General features: G+C 31.0%; 1 protein-coding gene and 1 long non-coding RNA gene across 2 annotated transcripts in view; one reads left to right on the top strand and one right to left on the bottom strand.

Moving 5' to 3' along the window:
* The window catches only part of LOC127175684 (fibulin-7), a 29,220-nt gene that overhangs the window by 1,213 nt on the left and 9,153 nt on the right, over positions 1 to 18,854 (top strand). Inside the window, exons 2-6 of the mRNA XM_051126914.1 lie at positions 578 to 740; positions 3,806 to 3,982; positions 13,044 to 13,169; positions 15,793 to 15,930; positions 18,087 to 18,224. Of these exons, the coding sequence (XP_050982871.1) occupies positions 578 to 740; positions 3,806 to 3,982; positions 13,044 to 13,169; positions 15,793 to 15,930; positions 18,087 to 18,224 (742 nt within the window). The remainder of the gene's footprint in view (positions 1 to 577; positions 741 to 3,805; positions 3,983 to 13,043; positions 13,170 to 15,792; positions 15,931 to 18,086; positions 18,225 to 18,854) is intronic.
* Positions 778 to 18,671, bottom strand: LOC127175685 (uncharacterized). The gene is made up of 3 exons (XR_007829021.1): positions 18,347 to 18,671; positions 18,119 to 18,216; positions 778 to 921 (listed from the first exon to the last, which is right to left on the bottom strand). It is a non-coding gene; the product is annotated as an uncharacterized LOC127175685 (long non-coding RNA).

The raw sequence follows: 18,854 nt of genomic DNA, 5'->3' as shown, positions 1-18,854 counted from the left end.
TCTCCTCTAACGAGAGTGGATTTAACTGCCATGAATAACATACAGGAGACCAGCGTTTTGGACAGAGGTCGTAGAGACATCTGCCTAACAGCTTTCTGTAGAACTGCCATCAAGCAGCTGAAGAGAAAAAGCGAGTATTAGACTCTTACATGTGGTTCCTGGAGAGGACCTAGAGGTTGCCCACTGCCCGAACGCACGGTCCAAATGCATCTGGGACAACATTGCTTCTGATAAATTGTTGCTGCAGTAATATTTGCGTTTCTAAGGGAACTCGGTTGTGTGCTGGCACGCGGACGAGCTGCTAAACGCTGGACTGAGCTTTCATGTCATGCCCCACAGGAGTCCCTGTGCCTTAATGCATGACATCACCCACAACATCTGGCCTTGATCTTTCATGTGTGCCATTTTTCATTTTCATGCAAAGTTAACATTTGGAGGGAATGTTCTTTGCGATCTTTTTGGATGTCCAATATCTCCACCATATGAGCGTGTGTTCAGGCGAATCTGTAATTTAGGGATAACTGCTTGCCATCAAATTGTAACCAGGTGCTTGGATGGTTGCGCTTTTATCCCTCAGGGTTGTATGGATAAGCACAGAGTGATGGGGATACTGCGTCAAATGGACAAGTTTCTAAAAGGACAGGAGATCCGATTCACAGAAGGGCTTCGGATTATGAAGTCCAAGCTCACCAACCTTCAAAACTCACTGTCCAAGCTCCCACAAGCAGACCAGTCCTCATGTAAGTGCCATAACATATGACACATTCATATGTCTTATTACATCAACGGACTGTGTGACTGGTTCTTTCTTCTTTATTAAATGTACATGTTTATTCTGACTTACTGATTCCATGAGCAGGAGTGTGTGATGTCATTCAGGCATCTGGAGTTGCTGGCGTCATAGTCGTCGACTCGAGGGCACTGTAAAATGAACATCAAAGCGAAATATGAAAGATGTAAACCTGCAGGCTGCTTCAGATTTGAGGCCAGCGCTGTTATTGTTTTTTTTAAGTAAAACTAAAACTATCAAAAATTGTTTTCGGTAAAGCTGAAATTAAACTATAATATTAGATGAAACGCTTTGAAAAAATAGTGTAAGAATAACTTTGAAACTATTTTAACTTTGAAATTGCTAGTAAATTTTACAAATTGACTAAAATAGTATTTTTTTGTAAAATGCATTTTTAGTTACAGCTTCAATAAATAATTTTTACAATTTAACTGTAGTTAAAGTTTTGAATTTAAGTACTTAAATTACTAAAACTGACATAAAAAAAAAAAAAAGCTAAATAGAAAAATCAAAAACAAAAAAAAATAAAAGAAATTACTAAAACTTTGAAAATTGAAAATGTAAATATAAAAGCTAATTTTTAAAAAACACTGAAATAGTTACAGTAGATAATACACAATAAATAAATAAAAATAACCAACCAAATAAATAAATAAATAAATATGCAAGCTGCCCTTAATTGGTGAAAAAAAGATTGGTGAAATTGCTCCGAAATCCTGATATGAAACAAATGATTCACAAACCCACACCGAAGTCTCGATCTGAATCAAATGATTTTCGAACCCGCTCACAAGTTCAGATCTAAATCAAATAATTTGCGATCCGCGTTACACAAAGTTCTAATCTAAATCAAATGATTTGCAATCCACACTCTGAAGTTCTGATCTAAAGCAAATCATGTGTGATCCGCGCTCTGAAGTTCCTATCTTAATCAAATAATTCGGCATCCACACTCTGAAGTTCCGATCTAAATCAAATGATTCACGAGCTGCACTCTGAAGTTCCGAACTAAATTAAATGATTCATGATCCACACTCCGAAGTTCCAATCTAAATCAAATGATTTGTGATCCATCCTTTGAAGTCCTGATTTAATTAATGATTTGCGAACCATCATTTCAGATCAGGACTCGGAGCGCAGAATTCGAATCATTTGACTTAGATCGAAACTGTGTGTAACGCGAATCATTTGATTTCAGTTGGGACTTCAAATTGTGTATCGTGAATCATTTGATATTAATCATTCAATTTGCAGAATGATTCATGAACCTGTTCCAATTTAAATCAAATGACTCGTGAGACACAATCCAATTGGAGCGCTTCAAAACAGTGAAATTTTGCGATGCAATGTTTCGAAAAAGCTCCATTTCACCCATCACTACATGCTTTTTAAAATCATTACAAGCAATGCTGAAATTCAAAAATGAATGGCTCTTTTAATTTGATCTGGTATTTGCTAGTGAATCGATTAAAATGATTGAAGTCACAAGTTTGAATCAGTCAGAGCAGTTCCAGCATAAATGACTCAAATTATTTGGTTCATCTGTTCCTCTTTTTGGATCTTCAACCACGTTTACACAACACTGTCAGTACTACTGGTTTAGCTCGCTAGTTTTATGGCATTAACTAAGTGAAAAAGCTATGTTTTTTAAATTGTGTGATTTTTGTGTGAAAAGATATGTGCTTATTGACAGAATTAAACACTTATTTGTTAGATACATTGCCTTGCAATAATTCAAGCACTTTTCAAGTACCTCATCAGGAATATTGCTATTTTCAAGGGTTTTCTAGGCCTTAAACTTCAAAAAGTCAAATTCAAGTACTTTATGCACTTTAAGCACCTTGTACGAACTCTATAATTTTACATCTACAGTATAAAATGAGGCACTGAGGGGGTAAATGAACAGTCTGTTCAATAGGTTGCACTGCTGTGTACTATTCATTACTCAGCTGAAAAAACATTGAAAAAATATTCATGCATTTCCAGTGCACATAAAAACTCTAGCATAGTAACTCTAACAAAATTGCAAAAATATTGACTGTTTTCAAACAGGTTTCCTGCCATTGATTGAGTCAGTGTTGCTGCGTCAGGATTCAAACAGCATCATGTTTCTGCATATTAAGCTAGGAGAAAATATTTGACCACAGAAAAAAATTATATGCTTCATCTTTAAGTGTGGTGCCTGACTGAAGTCTTTTATTGCAATTAGGAAAATGAATTCCATTAAACTGACAGATTTTCAATCATACACTTTCTTGTGTATTTGTGTTCTGCAAAATGAAAGAGCTTGTGTCACTTGGCGACAAAAGTATTAAGTCAGTAAAAAAATTGTTTTTGGAAAGTAATTCTTGCATAGAGGATTTATTAATCCTAATAAACGAGCCGCAGAATTCCAACAAATCAAAGATCTCTCGAAATCTGTTTGTATTTTATAAGCGTGAAATGACTTCCTTCCTTTCAAAAAAGTGGTCTGGCTGCTTCTTCAGGTTTGGAAAGCAGTCTAAGTTCTCGATTACGCTGACTGCTCTACGGATGATGTGAACGGGTCGGATGTGTAGCTGTGTCACTTGGCCTAAGCTGTCGTGCAGTTTGTGAACCGGGGTTGGCGGCAGAAACGAGAGTTACTTTGGCATTTGTAGCAGCCAGTGCTTGACAGGACAAAATTAAGTAGATTCTTTGACAAACTACAGATAATTTTCTACATTAAAGCGCTGATGCGATGGGATTATGCATTCTTCTCGTTTCCCAGCGTGATACAAAAAACAAGCACTTCTAAAAACATGCTGGTTTTTTTACAGTCCGTGTGGTATTGTTCGCCTATTCTAAAGCTGTTTGTATGAAATTAGGCATTTCCCATCTTTTCCCATGACAGTTCCCACACTGAGTAACACATGCCTGCCTTCAGGCAAATATCCCAGCATTTCAACACGCGTGACTTCTGTCCCTCGCGTTACCCTGTTCTACTCTGACATTCCTCTGTCTTTATGTTTGTTTGTCCTCTCGTTTCGTCTCTAGCCCAATCCTCATGTCCACCTCTGGTGGCTCCAGCCCACGGGAGGAAGTTTGGCTCAAAGTACCTGGTGGGTCATGAGGTTCATTTCACATGTTCTCAGGGTTATCGCATGATAGGACAAGGAACACGCGTTTGCCAGGAGAACAGTACCTGGAGCGGAGTCAATGTCGTCTGTAAAGGTGGGTCAAAAAGCTTCAAAATAATATGCATCATACATGTGCACCTCAACACAAGTAAACATCACTACATAACTACAAAGCTGTTGATTCAAACAGTTTTTATGAGTGAATCATTAAATCATTCAAAAACGCTGAACGTTTCAGAAATAAAACAAGTAACCTATTCGCTTAGAACACTGATTCACTGATTCAATCATCTGATTCATTCAGAAAATCATTCATTCAAAAACACACCTTCATCCAGCAAGTAAACAAGTGGGTGTCTTTTATGAATTAATCATTGTTTTAAATGATTCACTCAAAAATGTTGATTGTTTCAGAAATAAAACAAGTGACTGCCTTTATAAGTGAGTCAACCTATTCGCTCAGAACACTGAATCAGTTAGCTCAGGAACAAATCAAGCATCTGATTCATTCCAAAAAGACTCACTGAATCATTCATCCAATCGAATAATTAAAAAACACACCTTCATCCAACAAGTAAACAAGTAGGTGTCTTTTATGAGTGAATCATTGATTTAAATGATTCACTCAACAACGTTGATTGTTTCAGGAACCTATTCACTTAGAACACTGAATCAATTTGCTCAGGAACGAATCAAGAAAGTACTCACTGAATCATTAAGGCAATCGAGTCATTCAAAAACACACCAACCAACAAGAAAACAAGTGGGTGTCTTTTATGAGTCAGTCATCGATTTAAACGATTCACTCAAGAAATTTTGATTGCTTCAGGAATAATACAAATGACTGCCTTTTTAAGTGAATCAACCTATTCGCTCAGGACACTGATTCGTTCAGGTATTAATCAAGCCTCTGATTCATTTAGGAAATAGTCACTGAATCATTCATGCAATCGATTCATTCAAAAACACACCTTCATCCAGGAAGTAAACAAGTGAGTGTCTTTTATGAGAGAATCATCGATTTACACGATTCACTTGAAAATGTTGATTGTGAGTCAACCTATTCGCACAGAACTCTGATTCGTTCAGGAACGAATCATGCATCTGATTCATTCTGAAAAGACCTAGTGAATCATTCATGCAATCAAAAACACACCTTCATCCAGCAAGTAAACAAGTGGGTGTCTTTTATAAATGAATCATTGTTTTAAATGATCACTTAACAATGTTGATTGTTCCAGGAATAAAACAAGTGATTGCCTTTCTGAGTGAGTCAACCTATTCGCTCAGAACACTGAATCAATTTACTGAGGAATAAATCAAGCATCTGATTCATTTAGAAAAGACTTACTGAATCATTCATGCAACTGATTCTTTCAGAAACACACCTTCATCCAAGTAAACGGGTGTTTCTCTTTTATGAGTGAATCATCTATTTAAACAATTCATTTAAAAATGTTGATTGTTTCAAGAATAAAACAAGTGACTGCCTTGATGAGTGAGTCAGCTTATTTGCTCAGAACACTGATTCAACACTAATTCATTCAGAAAAGACTCAATGAATCATTCATGCACTCAACAATGTTGACTGTTTCAGGAACAAAACAAGTGACTACCTATTCACTTAGAACACTGAATCAATTTGCTCAGAAATAAGTCAAGCCATCTGATTTATTTAGAAAAGAGTATCTGAATCATTCATGCAATCGATTCATTCAAAAACACACTTTAATCCAGCAAGAAAACCCACAGTTTCTCTGCTATGTGGCTGCTCTTCACCATGTAACTGTATCTGTGCTATTGAGCAGAATTCCTGGACTACACTACCATTTTATTGTTGTGTTGTGAGCTGGGTAATCTGAAATCCCATTCAGAGTGACAGTACCCAGATAGAGCTTGAATACCAGTGCTGGTGAAAGAAAGTGACTGTGAACACCACAGCTAGCAAAACCAGCACTACACACACAGTTACACACAGGCAGAAAGATAAGGAGCTCTGAAGAAAGAGGGGCATTCTTCACTCTTGAGCTGCACTGAATGAAGCTCTCGTTAAAGCAGCATTAAATGTCCCGAAACGCAGTGAAACACCTGTACTTGCATTCCTGGCCTCGGTGCGTCTCAATGGCCTTCATGCTTCAGGTTCAACTGGCTACTGTAAAAAGAGCCAGCTTCATAGGTCAAGTTTCAACATGGGCTGCAAATACACTACCACTGAAAAGACTGGACACTCTTGACTGAACTCATGTTTCTCATGATCTCAAAAAACAAACAAACAAACAAAACAAAACATGTGACCTAAAATCTTCTGATTAGGGTCTTTAACAAAAACTAAACTCACTATGTTATTTCACTTCAGTTTATTGCCAATGCAACATACTCATATTTACACATATTTATATTTTATCTCAAAAATATCACAAAAATGATTTTAATAGTGTTAGTAATAAAACTAATGTGAAAAAATTGAAGTAAAGATAATATGAACTAAAACTGAAATAAAAATAAATAAATAAATAATATTAATGACAAAAACACACAACAAAATTACTACACTGTAAAAAACAATTTGTTGAGTCAACTTAAAATAATTTGTAACCTGGCTGCATTAAAATTTTAAGTTCAGTCAACTCAAAAAAAGTTTATTCAACTTGAAATGTTAAATTATACTAAGTGACAACTTAGATATTTGAGTTGAATCAACTTAAAATGTTAAGGCAGCTGGGTTACTTACCCACCTGTTAAGTTTAGCAAACACAAATATCTACGTTGTTACTTAATACAACTTAACATTTCAAGTTGACTAAACTTATTTTAGTTGACTGAACTTAAAATTTTAAGGCAGCAGGGTAACAAATTATTTTAAGCTGACTTAACAAATTGTGTTTTTTATTTTTACAGTGTACACTGTAAAAAACAATTTGTTGAGTCAACTTAAAATAATTTGTAACCTGGCTGCCTTAAAATTTTAAGTTCAGTCAACTAAAATAAGTTTATTCAACTTGAAATGATAATTTATTCAAATGATAATTTAGTTTATTCAACTTGAAATGATAATTTTTTTGAGTTGACTGAACTTAAAATTTTAAGGCAGCAGGGTAACAAATTATTTTAAGCTGACTCAACAAATTGTTTTTTATTTTTTACAGTGTAAACTTTAAATAAAATCAAAATATAAAAATAAAAATTATAATTAATTTAATACTTTATGTTACATGTATTATACTATAATTATTATACTGTATGATTAACAAAAAAGTTTTTTTTAATAGTGTTAGTTAGCAATAAAACTAATGTGAAAATAATTAAAGTAGTAAAGATAATTGTGTAATATAAGTACTAAAATAACTAAAACTGAAATAAATATAATTAAAAACTAATTTAAAAAAAATGACAAAAACACAACAAAATTACTAAAATATTGAAATGAAAAAAGCATTCAAAATAATTAATAAAAGCTATAATAAATTTGACACTTTATCTTACATGTACTTCAGTTTTTGCCAGTGCAACATAATATTTACTAATATTTAGATTTTATTTCTCCTATATTTTCATTAAAAATTATAAGAATAATTTAAAAGTTATGAAGAAATAAGTATTAAAATAAGTAAAACTAAAATAAAAATGAATAAAAACAACTAAAACTTTAAATAAAATTAAAATGAAAATTTAAAAATAAAAACATTCAAAATAATTAATGAAAACAATAATAGTATCTCAATGATACTAGAATAACAGCTTAATAACACAAAACTAATAATAAACTGTTTTAACTAACATTAACAAACATTAATAAATACTGTAACAAATATATTGCACATTATTACTGTTAGGTAATGCAATAACTAACTAATAACTTAATGGGACCTCATTGCAAAGTGTTGTTCAAAATAAATAAATAAAATAAAATAAATATGTGGCTAAAACCAGCATTATGTACGAGTATGAGAACCAATTTCTACCAATAATAAAATAATTAAGAAAATAATAAATTAATAAAAAGGTTGTGACTATTTCTTGAGGTTAAAACTATATTTCTCATTAATGCATATCCCAAAAGTCTAATTTTTATTTATTACAATACTTGTTTTTAAATCTCATGTTTTATTTTCCACTCTGAAGTAGAAACAGACATCCATAAAATCACACGTTTCTCCTTCAGTTGTGTTCAAAAGCATCCCAGGATGCACCTCATGAGCAGAGCTGCAATCTAAACACAAGCAGCTCAAACATAGTTTTCATTTCTCACATGTTTTGTTACTTCCGTTTGTGTTATTTCAATGCTTCAGTACTTTAATATTATTCTAAAATGAGAAAATAGTAATAAAGGATAAATAGATGTGTCCAGAGTTTACTGGTAGTGTACCTCAGTCAGTGTTTTGTATGTAGTCTCAGAGGTCAGAGGTTAAGCTCATGCACACATCTCATTAAGCCGCCCATGCTCCGATAGCACGCAACTATGCTAAGCATGCTATTGATGACTTCCTTTAATATCGCTGCTGGCAGCACTCGGGACATTCCAAGTGGTACAGTGGGACGGGGCGAGCGAGTGTGTTTGAAAGGGGCGTGTGTTTGAGAGCGAGTTTGGGTTTAAGGGCAGCACAGACGCTGTAATGTCCATATTCCTGCAGGCGGGTGTGAGTCTATTTTGAGAGTTTTGAGGTACGAAAGCACCTTTCAGAGCGGGTGAAAAAACATAACTCATGTTCATAGGCAGTTTTGAAATATTTTGGGACTGAAGTGAACCTTTTACATCTGCAAATTCTCGCACTTAAGCCGCATGGGAAAGAAAATAAACAGGAGAAGGATCGAGGGCGCTGTTGTCGAAGACACATTCCTTTGGCCTGAAAGTCAAAACGTTTGATTCCAAACCTTCTTTTTCTCATTCAGTCCCAAAGTCTTTCGACTTAAATTTCTCAATGTCTGATGTCCAACTGGAGCACGTTCTCCACATTTCGAGGAACTGCAATGAGTTTCTTTTCACACTGGATTTTCCCTGTAGAAAACGTTCCAGGTGCAATACAAGTTAAACTTGAAAGCATATGTGGCACAATGTTGATTACAACAGAAAATAATTTAGACTCGTCCTTCAGATGTTACCGCTTGAAAATTACAAGCACAAAAGGAAAAAGTCCAAATGCATTATGGTAATGAGAATTTGTGTTTATTTGTCTGTACAATGCAAATCACTTCAATGGTCCTCAAATAGGCCCCATTTTCTTTGTGCCAAATATATTTTATTTATTTATTTTAATTTATTTTATTTAATATTTTAGGGTTGTGTTACATCCCAAAATCAAGAGAAAATAACTTTATTTTATTTTTTTATTTTTATTTTAAAATTTATTTTTTATTTTTTTTTTATTTTGACATTTTCACAACAATCAAGCACATCACCCCCATCCTCATTATTGTAATAATAACAATTTCTTACAAAAAGAATTACAATTTTTATATTTGTTAATGTTTGTTATGTGATTCTTTTGTTCATTCTCATTTCTGTAATGTAAAATAAATACAGAAGATAAATATTACTGTAATGTAAAATATATATATTTTTTAAATTGTATTTTAAAAGTATTTGTACATCATGGTAATTAAATTTAAAGCAACATAATTCCTAACATAATATATTCTCATTACTGTAATATAAAAATATTACTTTTATTAATATATAATAATATTAATATTTTTTAAATTTTATTTTAAAAGTATTTATACATCATGGTAATAGTTCAACTCATTTTCATTTCTATAAAATAAAAATATAAATATAGAAAAATATAAATTTTAGTAAATATTAGTATGTAGCCTTAAGTACGTTTATTGATGTATTAAAATTATTAACACCAAAACTGTAATAAAAATAAATTAAATCAACATATACAAAAATAATAGTAATCATAAAATAATTATAAAAGCACATAACAAAATTGCTAAAACTAACATTAATATAAAAACTTTAAAATATTATAATAATGCATAAACTAAAATAATTTATTTAATTTAATATTTTAGGATCATATTACATCCCAAAATCAAAAGAAAACAAACAAAAAAAAAATTATTTATTTATTTAATTATTTTGCATTGTGACATTTTTACAACAATTAGGCATAACACCACATTAATGCAATGTAAAAAAAAAAAAAAAAAAATTAAATCTTTACTTATTTTTTTTTATAAAATATAGGTGAGATAAAATATAAATATTAGTATGTTGCTTTTAATACATTTGTTGATGTATTACAATTATTGAAACCAAAACTGTAATAAAAATAAATTAAATCTACATTTACAAAAATAAATAAATAGATAAATAAATAAATAAATGCACATAAAATTGAAATAAAACATTAAAATACAAACTTCAGAATACTATAAAAAAGTATAAATTAAAATAAAATAATAACATTTAAAATAATATAAAAACATGCCTCTGATAATTGGTTTAGTTTCACTGTGTAAGCACCGAATGAATGAATGAATGAATGAATGAATGAATGAAGTCAAAATTGTTTTCTGTAGTCACTGACATTATGCCACAAATGCTTGTACTGAACCCAAAACATTCCTAATAATAATAATGCACTGATATGAAACTGAAAATTTAATAGATTGATTACACTTGATTTTTTGACAATGATCTAAACAACCTTCAGCATGTTTTTGAGAACATTTACAAATCATCTAAACTAAATACTCAAGCACACAGCATTACACCCTACTTTCATCACTATTCTTCTATAATGGAAATACCAAACCGCAAATCAAATCCAAAGAAAGTGGTTTCAGGGATCATTGCATCAGCTCTTCAGGGATCTCTGCCTTAACATGTGTAGCTCACAGGGCTCTATCTGCTCATCTGTGCTGAACATGTGTTAATGCTTCTTCTGTACACAGGCCTCACAAGCATGCTCTCACTGTCCATTACGGATATTTACAGCGGCGGCAGTAAATTCCCATCTAGAGCAGATGGACGTTTGCCGCCCGCAGCTGCTGCAGACAGATGTTGCGTGGCACGGTGGCTGTTGTAAACCTAACCGACCTCACAACCGTTTACGATTAGGGATGCAAACACGGCACGTGGGATGCTGTGAATGTGACAGCGGCCGTTGGTTTAGATGAACGGGTTTCAGAAGCCGCTCTACATTCCCTTCCTCCGTTTCGCCACTCCATTGTTAACATTCCAGCAGATCTGTTTCATTTTACTGTGCCATTCTGTACAGGAAATAGGCAAGAATGTGGGCTCATCTAATTCCTTCAACGATTCAGGTGTTTTCCATGGACACATAATCCTCGGCTCTGTACAGACATGGAGATAAGAATCTGGGACATTTCAACTATTTCTTTCATTCAGCCTTAATTAGGATTGCAAATCCATGATAAAGACACAACCATTCAGGATGAATCTCATCTTTGTTTGTTCATGAAAGCATTATGACATTTCAATGTAATAATTATTAAACTGCCTTCAGTTAGAATAAGATTACTGATTTAAGTTGGATGTTGGAAGTTACCTCTTTACTGTTCCATGCTTTTTATTGTTATGTATTTTTATGTATTTTTATTTAAATTTTATTTCAAATTGCTATAGAAGAACTATCAAGAATAATAAAAATGGCAAAAAATAAAACCAGAAGCTTTACATGACCATCCAGGGTGAATCTCAAAAAAACATTTTTTGGTCATATTTCACCTTACAGTAAAAAGAAAAGTAAACTGTGACTTTATTTTCCATGACTGCAGATTTAATAGTCTCCTATATGAATTTATATATAATTTAATACATATATTAATGTAATTTTATATAATAATATTAATACATGTGTATTTATTTATATACAAATTCATTAATAATATTAATATTAGACTAAATAAATAATTGTAATTATTTCGTCTTATTAATATAAATGAATTTTATTTATCATTTATTTTACTTAATTTAATTTACTATTATTAAATTGAATAATTTAAATATATATATATATAATTTATATATAATTTAATACATATATTAATGTAGTTTTATGTAATAAAATTAATACATGTGCATTTATTTATATTTAATTAATTTATATTAATGAGAAATAATAATTAAAGTTATTTATTTAATCTAATATTAATAATATTAATATTAGACTAAATTAATAATCTTAATTATTATTTCTTATTTAAAATTATTTATATTTAATTAATTTATATTAATGAGAAATAATAATTAAAGTTATTTATTTAATCTAATATTAATAATATTAATATTAGACTAAATTAATAATCTTAATTATTATTTCTTATTTAAAATTATTTATATTTAATTAATTTATATTAATGAGAAATAATAAAGTTATTTATTTAATCTAATATTAATAATATTAATATTAGACTAAATTAATAATCTTAATTATTATTTCTTATTAATATAAAATGAATTTTATTTATTATTTATTTTACTTGATTTCATTTATTATTATTTAATTTAATAATTTATAATTTTATATATATATATATATATAATTTAATACATATATTAATGTAATTTTATATAATAAAATTGATACATGTGCATTTATTTATATACAAAAAGTTATTTATTTAATCTAATATTATTTAATTTTATAATTATATATATATATATATATATATATATATACACACACACACACACATATATATATATATATATATATATATATATATATATGGTAAATTAATACATGTGCATTTGTTTATAATTAATTAATTTTAATAAGAAATAAGAAATCAAATAATTCATAATTATACAAACATACATACATATATATAGAGAGAGATATAGATAGATAGATAGATAGATAGATAGATAGATAGATAGATAGATAGATAGATAGATAGATAGACAGATAGATAGATAGTTTTATCACACAAAATTAAGGCCCAGCTTCATTATAGTAATATAAATGTTTTGTTTAATTATCATGAAAATACTGTCACAGATCAAAACATTTTTATAGTCCTAAAAATAGGATCTATTTTAAGATTAGCAGCATTAAGATAATGTTTATTTGGGACGGTCTGCCATTAAACCTGTTCATTGTGAACTATAACATCACTGATCTCAGCTCATTAGAGAACTACTGTTGGTCAGCACTGTAACGCTGTTGTCTTTCCCACAGATGTGAGCGTGTGCGCCAGTAACCCGTGTCAGAACGGCGGCACCTGTGTAGAGGCTCTGAACCAGTACAAGTGCACCTGTCCACACAACTGGAGCGGGAGTCAATGTCAATACCAGACGCAGACAGGTCTGTGTTTCTTTAATATACTCTGTATGTGTCAGTGGCAGACAGGCGGACGGGACAGAAGGGAATGTGGAACATATCAACAAGGGATGGGTGATATAATGAAAATATCATATCACAATATTTTTAGAAAGGATCAGGACCCACAATCTTATCGTGATTCATTGTCATGTTAGTTTTTATAGGGATAGTCCACCCAAAAATGAAAATTCTGTCATCATGTATTCACCCTCAAGCTGAAAAATCTGTATGAGTTTCTTTCTCCTGCTAAACACAAATAAGAAGATATTTTGAAGAATGTTGGTAACCAAATAGTTAACAGTAGCCATTGACGTCCATAGTTATGTTACTTTTGTGTTAAATTTTCCTCATCTGGGCTGGGCTTTTTTGTTTTGAATATAAAAAGTATTTTTGACAAATGTAAAAGGCCTTTCACACCAAAGTAGAATGAATAAGCTTCAGGCTGAAGGAATTGTAAATTCATGTCTGTACAAATGTTATGTTTGTTCCCTGCTAGCTAAATTTCACGTATATAAACATAATTCTGGTTCTAAAACTCTTTTCTTTATTAAAGTTGATCTAGACAAGTATAAAGAAACTATCTAAAGCTCTGTCCATCTACAAAACATGGTTACTACACTTTGCTATAGTAAAATTGGGGTTATTTTATTTGTGTATGCTTTCATTCATTCTTCTTTGTTTTGTTTTATTTCGTTAACTGTACTGCATTAAAGATTTGATTTTCTACTGTTTAATTAAAAAAAAGAAGTCGGAAAAAGATTCGCGAACCCGCACCGAAGTTCCGATCTGAATCAAGTGATTCACAATACGCCATTCAAAGTCCCGATCTAAATCAAATGATTTGCGATACGTGATTCAAAGTCCCAATCTAAAAAAAATGATTCCCTAACCCGCTCCAAAGTTCCAATCTAAATCAAGCGATTCACGATACGCGATTCAAAGTCCCAATCTAAGTCAAATGATTCACGAACCCGCCCCGAAGTCCCGATATAAATCGAATGATTCGCGCTACGCGTTTTGAAGTCCCGATTTAAATCAGATGATTCGCAATACGCGATTCAAAGTCCCGATCAAATTCAAATGATTCACGAATCTGCCCCGAAGTCCCGATCTAAATCAAATGATTCACGATACGCGATTCAAAGTCCCGATCTAAATAAAAGAAAGATAGAAACTAAATCTAAAGCTCTGTTCATCTCTCTGTTCATCTCCAAAACATGGTTATTACACTTTTACTTTTAGTAAAACTGGGGTTATTTCATTTGTGTATGCTTTTATTCATTTTTCTTCATTTTGTTTTATTTCATTAACTGTACTGCATTAAAGATTAGATTTTCTACTGTTTAATATAAAAAGAAGTCGAAAAAAGATTTGCGAACCCACTCCGAAGTCCCGAACTGAATCAAATGATTTGCGAACCTGCACCAAAGTTCCGATCTGAATACTGATTCACGAGCCATCATTTCAGATCAGGACTCGGAGCACGGAATTGATTCACGAACTCACTTCGAAGTTCTGATCTAAATAAAATGATTCCCTAACTCGCTCCGAAGTCCCAATCTAAATCAAGTGATTTGCGATACGCGATTCAAAGTCCTGATCTAAGTCAAATGATTTGCGAACCCACCCCTAAGTCCCGATCTAAATCAAATGATTCGCAATACGTGATTTAAAGTCCTGATCTGAATCGAATGATTTGCAATATGTGATCCAATTGGAGCGCTTCGAAACCGTGAATTCATTTGTGATGCAATGGTTTAACTGATTCAGAGTTTTGAAAAGCTCAGTTTCACCCATAACTATTTATGATTTTTAAAATCATCAAAGCGATGTTGAAATTCGAAAATGAATGGCTCTTTTAATTCCATCTGGTTTTTGCTAGTGAATCACTTGAAATGAATGATCGAAGTCACGAGTTTGAATCTATCGGAGTGGTTCCAGCATAAATGACTCACTTTGATTTGGTTCTTATTTTCCTCTTTTTGCGTCTTCAGCTGTGTTTACACAACACTGTCAGTACTACTACTGGCTTGGCTCGCTAGTTTTATGACATTAACTGAAGTAAGCGAGAAGTAGTAGTTTTCAAGTACCTCCTCAGGAATATTGCTGTTTTCAAGGGTTTGCCAGGCCTTACATTTCAAAAAGTCAAATTCAAGTACTTCAAGCACTTTAAGCACCTTGTACAAACCCTGTATTTAACATCTTTAATTATTGCAGCTTTTGTCATATTCTGAGTTTGCAATGTTGTAATGCGTTATCCCACTCTGTTACCAACATTCTTCGATTAGTTTTTAAAATCAGATCATGGACATCTTCAAAAACATTCACAATACAAAATCGTCAGATCGACCCACCCCTAATAACAACCACACGTGCATGCAGCCAAACTAAAAACCCTCTAAGATCATAAGTGGCATTTTTCTTCAGAAAATGCAAAAAATACTTTTGGAATTTCAAATGTAGCTGCTAATAGTGAAGCCTGAGCCACATCATCTTTAACCCGTGTTCCGGTATGCATGTGAATGTTTGTCATTCATATGCGGGTCTGTGTGTTAGTGGGAGGTTAAGCCTCCTCGTTTCCATTTCCTCTCTGTGTCTCTCTCAGCCCCTCCGGAGTGGAGCGTCATGAATGACCCGGCCTTCAGCCGTAAGCCCCGCTGCGCCAAAGTGGACCGAGCTCAGCACTGCAGCTGCGACGCCGGCTTCCACATGAGCGGCACATCAGACAACAGCATCTGTCAGGGTGGGTCCGTCTTACAACCATCGGGATGCTTTAAAGCAATAAACTGCTGGAGGCTGTCCATTACACTGATTATACCAGTGAATGCTAAATGTATTATTAACAATAATTATAAGATGACACTTAATAAGGGCCACTTTACCTGTCAGATCAAGTAAAAATAACTCTTCAAGTCAGGAATTTCTAAACTTTTTTTTGCCAGTCAGCCTTTGACCTAAAATATTAACTATAAACAACACATTCGCATGTTCACAGTTCTCAATGTAGGTAAAATATTTCATATTTAGTGTTTCATTTGGATTATTTGCATTTTATTATTATTATTATTATTATTATTAATGTGTTATACATTATTATGGTTAAATTAATTATTAGTGTTTTTAACTAATAAAATATTCCATATTTAATAAGTGCTTCATTTTAAATTATTATTTATTATTTATTATTATTATTATTATTATTGTTGTTGTTGTTGGTATTTATTTTACATTATTATGATTTAATTATTAGTGTTTTCAACAAATAAAATATAATATACAAATAAAATAATATATACGTTTTTCATTTTGATTATTTGTATCTTTAAATTAGTAGGAGTAGTAGTACTATTTATTTATTTTACATTATTATGGTTAAATTAATTATTAGTGTTTTCAACAAATGAAATATTCCATATTTAGTAAGTGTTTCATTTTGATTATTTGTATTTTTTAAATTATTATTATTATTATTGTTGTTGTTGTTGTTGTTGTTGTTGTTGTTTTTTTATTATTATTATTTTAATTATCATGGTTAAATTATTAGTGTTTTCAAGAAATAAAATATTCCATATTTAGTAAGCGTTTCATTTTGATTGTTTTTTTAATAATAACAATAATAATAATAATTATTATTATTAATTATTATTATTTATTTAGTAAGTGTTTTGTTTTAATTATTATTATTACTATTAGTAGTAGTAGTAGTAGTAGTAGTAGTATTTCTTTTACATTATTATGGTTAAATTAATTATTAGTGTTTTCAACAAATAAAATATTCCATATTTAGTAAGTGTTTCATTTTGATTATTTGTATTTTTTAATTATTATTATTATTATTATTGTTGTTGTTGTTTTTTATTATTATTATTTTAATTATCATGGTTAAATTATTAGTGTTTTCAAGAAATAAAATATTCCATATTTAGTAAGCATTTCATTTTGATTGTTTTTTTAATAATAACAATAATAATAATAATAATAATAATTATTATTATTATTAATTATTATTATTTATTTAGAAAGTGTTTCGTTTTAATTATTATTATTACTATTAGTAGTAGTAGTAGTAGTATTTCTTTTACATTATTATGGTTAAATTAATTATAGGTGTTTTCAACAAATAAAATATTCCATATTTAGTAAGTGTTTCATTTTGATTATTTGTATTTTTTTAATTATTATTATTATTATTATTATTATTTTTACATTATCATGGTTAAATTAATTATTAGTGTTTTCAAGAAATAAAATATTCTATATTTAGTATGCGTTTCATTTTGTTTTTTTCATAATAATAATAATAATAATAATTATTATTATTATTATTAATATTATTTATTTATTTTACATTATTATGGTTAACTTAATTATTAGTGTTTTCAACAAATAAAATATTCCATATTTAGTAAGTGTTTCATTTTGATTATTTGTATTTGTATTATTATTATTATTATTATTTACGTTATTATGATTAAATGAATTATTAGTGTTTTCATCAAAAGTTTGGCTTTTTACAGTAGGGTACAACGGAACTAAAGGTGCATTTGATTTTTTATTCTCACTAGATGACAGAAAACTCACTCATTTTATTATTATATTATTCTACATTTTGAAACAAAGGTCTTGTTGAAGACCTTGTTCGGTTTTGTTGTGTGATTGTATTAACTTTGATCTCAGGCAAAACATATTACTTCAGTATTTGCATTATCAGTGTTGCATTATCAATGATTTTAACGAAACAAAACAATTTTATGATTTATTTTTCTGCTATACACTATAGGAGTAAGTAAAAGAACATTTTCCTTAAGGTATGCCTTTCTCATTTCCTTTCTGTCCCTGTCTCTTGTCAAATCCGCACATGTAATCAAATGTTGAGTTATTATGTGTGCATGTGTCCAGATGTGAATGAATGTGAGGTGTATAAGGCTGACCGTGGAGGGCCTCTGTGTGGCCACGCCTGTGTAAACGTCCCAGGATCGTACCACTGTTCCTGTCCCACTGGATACAAGCTGCTCGCTGATGGAAGAAGCTGTGAGGGTGAGCGAGAAATCGGTTCAGTGAACGCACACTCAAAAATTAAAGGCTTAGAGAGCCTGATGTCACAGCACAGAAAAAAAACAGTTCAACTAAAAATAAACATTCTGTCATTATTTACTCACCCTCATGTCGTTCCAAACCCGTATGACGTCTTTGCTGAAGGACCCTCTATTTTTAGTGGTTTGAATGTGAATCTGAGAAAAGAGACAGGCAGGACATGGTCTGTGAAAATCATTTGGACACCTTACAGAAACCTCCAGGGGTATATGAAGCGGGTAGATGAAGACAAATAGTGAGGATGTGGAGAAGAAGTGGTTGATTCAGGTTTTGGCTGCTGAGTTTAGGAACATTTGGAGAACAAAAGTGAGAGAGATCTTTTGGATGATTGTCCAGCTGTGTTGAAATGAAATGAAATAAAATAACATAAAATAACATAAAATAAAATACATTTTCTGGCAGGTGGAAGAAATTTTGCTTTAATACAGATAATTAAAATAATATATATTTTTTTCATTTTCCAATATTTTTTATTTATCATCTGGATTACAAAAAAAAAAAAAAAAAAAGTGATCTGCAAGCAATTTCTTATGCCGGGTGAATAAAATGCTTTGTATTTCAGAAAAAAAATAA

This window comes from Labeo rohita, chromosome 13 (assembly GCF_022985175.1).
Source record: "Labeo rohita strain BAU-BD-2019 chromosome 13, IGBB_LRoh.1.0, whole genome shotgun sequence".
In the NCBI taxonomy this organism is placed as follows: Eukaryota; Metazoa; Chordata; class Actinopteri; order Cypriniformes; family Cyprinidae; genus Labeo; species Labeo rohita.
This window is presented reverse-complemented; position numbering and strand designations above follow the sequence as displayed.